General features: G+C 50.4%; 1 protein-coding gene across 1 annotated transcript; it reads left to right on the top strand.

Moving 5' to 3' along the window:
* Positions 1 to 213: 213 nt before the first annotated feature.
* Positions 214 to 625, top strand: EMH_0089890 (uncharacterized protein; the record flags this gene model as incomplete). The annotated part of the gene is made up of 2 exons (XM_038022975.1): positions 214 to 219; positions 389 to 625. 2 exons carry the CDS (start codon positions 214 to 216, stop codon positions 623 to 625), a joined length of 243 nt encoding a protein of 80 aa, XP_037878829.1.
* Between the last annotated feature and the right edge of the window lie 1,930 nt (positions 626 to 2,555).

Below are 2,555 nucleotides of genomic sequence, written 5' to 3'. Positions count from 1 at the left end.
CCCCTGAGGAGCTGCCTGAGGGGGCCTTTGGGGGGCCCCCTGGGGGGCCCCCTGAGGGGCCCTTCCCGCCGCTTAGTGCTGCAGAGGAGGGGACCCCTGGGGGCCGTGGGGGCCCCCCTGATTGGCCTATTGAATGGCTTAGTGATACAGAAGAGGGGGCCCCTGGGGGGCCCCCCATAGAGGGGCCCCTTGGGGGCCCCTCTGAGGCGGTCGATGGCGGTGAGTAGGAGACCCCTTATAGGTGCCCTATTGGGGGCCCCCTTGGGGGCCCCTCTATATCTGTGTTGATTTGTTGTTGATGAGCTGAGTTGTATTTTGTTTGCTGCTGCTGCTGCTGCTGCTGCTACTGCTGCCGCTGCTGCTGCTGCTGCTGCTGTTTGTGCTGCAGATGCTGGGCTTGCAGCAGCAGGAGCAGCAGCAACAACAGCAACAGCAACAGCAACAGCAGCAGCAGCGCCTGCAGCAACATGTCGCAGCGTCGAGCAGCAGCAGCAGCAGCAACACCAGCAGCAGCAGCAGCAGCAAAGACAGCAGCAGCAGCAGCAACACCAGCAGCAGCAGCAGCAGCAAAAACAGCAGCAGCAGCAGCAGCAGCGGGGTGCTGCTTCATCTACAACAACAATAAAGGTGAGGGTGTGGGGTTTATTGGGGTGTATGTACACCCCAGTTGTTGCTGCAGCAGCAGCATTTGTTTTTCTTTTTTTTTTTTTTTTTTTTTTTNTTTTTTTTTTTTTTTTTTTTTTTTTTTTTTTTTCTTCTTCTGCACATCAATTCCTTCTAACCCTAAACCCTAAACCCTAAACCCTAAACCCTAAACCCTTTTTCTATTTGTATTTCTTATCATTAGGCCTTCAAGACAACCACAAAAAAACCAGGGGGCCCCTCATCCTCAATGGGGGCCCCCTCTGTACCCTCTAGGGGGCCCCCTAGGGTTTCCTCAAATCGTCGTAAAGTGGGTCCAGGGGCCCCCAACCAGCAGCAGTTCAGGTGTATATCATGTGGGGGGCCCCCTCTTCTTGCTTATAGAAGCTGAGGTGTCTGCGCAGCTCGAGGAGACAACACAAGTTACACACAGAGACCCCACGCCGCAGCCCTTCATACAAAAACCCCACATCACCAACAAAACTATCCCGGGGGGCCCCCAGGGGGCCCCCACCAAAGGGGGCCCCCAAGGGGGCCCCCAAGAAGGCCCCCACAGGGGCCCCCAGGGGGGCCCCCAGGGGGTTCTGCAGGGGGCCCCCCAGGGGGGCCCCAAGGAGGTTCTTCAGGGGGGCCCCCAGGGGGGCCCCCAGGAGGGTGCAGAGGGGGGCCCCCTCCCCCTGGTTGGAGTTGGGGGGCCCCCTGGTGTCGGTGGTGGGGGTGAGGGGGGCCCCCCGCTGACGGGTGGTTGGGGGGATGTTGTGGGGTGTATAAGCAAGGAGATATGTTTGCTGCTGATGAATGAGGTGTGCTGCAGAAAGGAGACAGTTGAGTTGGTGGGGGATCTATGTGGGGAGGAGACGATCCCGTTTCTGTCTCTGTACCCTCGGAGCTGCCTATACACCCCAATTATAAGGAGACAATTAAAAAAACAGCAGCAACGCATGCAGCATATTAAACACCAACAAGCTGCTGATGCTGCTGCAGCAGAAGCAGCAGCAGCAGCAGCAGCAGCAGCAGCAGCAGCAGCAGCAGNTATTCGGATTCCCTTCCTTGATGTTAGACTGTCTCCTTTTGTCTCCTTTTTCTTTTTTTTGTCTCCTTTTGTCTCCTTTTTGTTTTTCTTTGTCTCCTTTTGTCTCCTTTTGTCTCCTTTTCCTTTTTTTTGTCTCCTTTTGTCTCCTTTTGTCTCCTTTTGTCTCCTTTTGTCTCCTTTTTTTTTCTTTTGTCTCCTTTTTCTTTTTTCTTTGTCTCCTTTTTCTTTTTTTTTGTCTCCTTTTGTCTCCTTTTGTCTCCTTTTGTCTCCTTTTGTCTCCTTTTGTCTCCTTTTGTCTCCTTTTTCTTTTTCTTTTGTCTCCTTTTTCTTTTCCTTTTGTCTCCTTTTCCTTTTTCTTTTGTCTCCTTTTGTCTCCTTTTGTCTCCTTTTGTCTCCTTTTATTTCTCTCCTTCGGTCTCCTTCTGTCTCCTTCTGTCTCCTTTTGTCTCCTCTTTTGTCCCTTGTTTTGTCTCTTCTTTTGTCTCCTTTTCTGTCTCCTTCTGTCTCCTTTTGGTTGTCTCCTTTTGTCTCCTTTTGTCTCTTTCTTTCTGTTTCTTTCTTTCTGTCTCTCTTTGTCTCCTTCTGTCTCCTTCTGTTCTTTTCTTTCTGTCTCTCTTTGTCTCCTCTTGTCTCTTTTTGTCTCCTTTTGTCTCTTTTTGTCTCCTTTTGTTTGTCTCCTTTTGTCTCCTTTTGTCTCCTTTTGTCTGTGTCCCTGTCTCTGCGTTGTGTTGTCTCTGTCTCCTTCTGTTTGTATTTATATGTTTATTTATTTTAATTTATTTTATTTTATTCTTTTTCTTTCTGTTTTTGTTTATTTTATTTATATATTTTTTTCTGTCTCCTGCTGCTGTCTCCTCTCCCCCAGACAACCCCACAAAAC

Source organism: Eimeria mitis, genomic scaffold (genome assembly GCF_000499745.2).
Source record: "Eimeria mitis Houghton genomic scaffold, Emh_scaff6974, whole genome shotgun sequence".
NCBI classification, from domain to species: domain Eukaryota; phylum Apicomplexa; class Conoidasida; order Eucoccidiorida; family Eimeriidae; genus Eimeria; species Eimeria mitis.
Note: the sequence above shows the minus strand (reverse complement) of the source record. Positions and strands in the feature narration are given on the sequence as shown.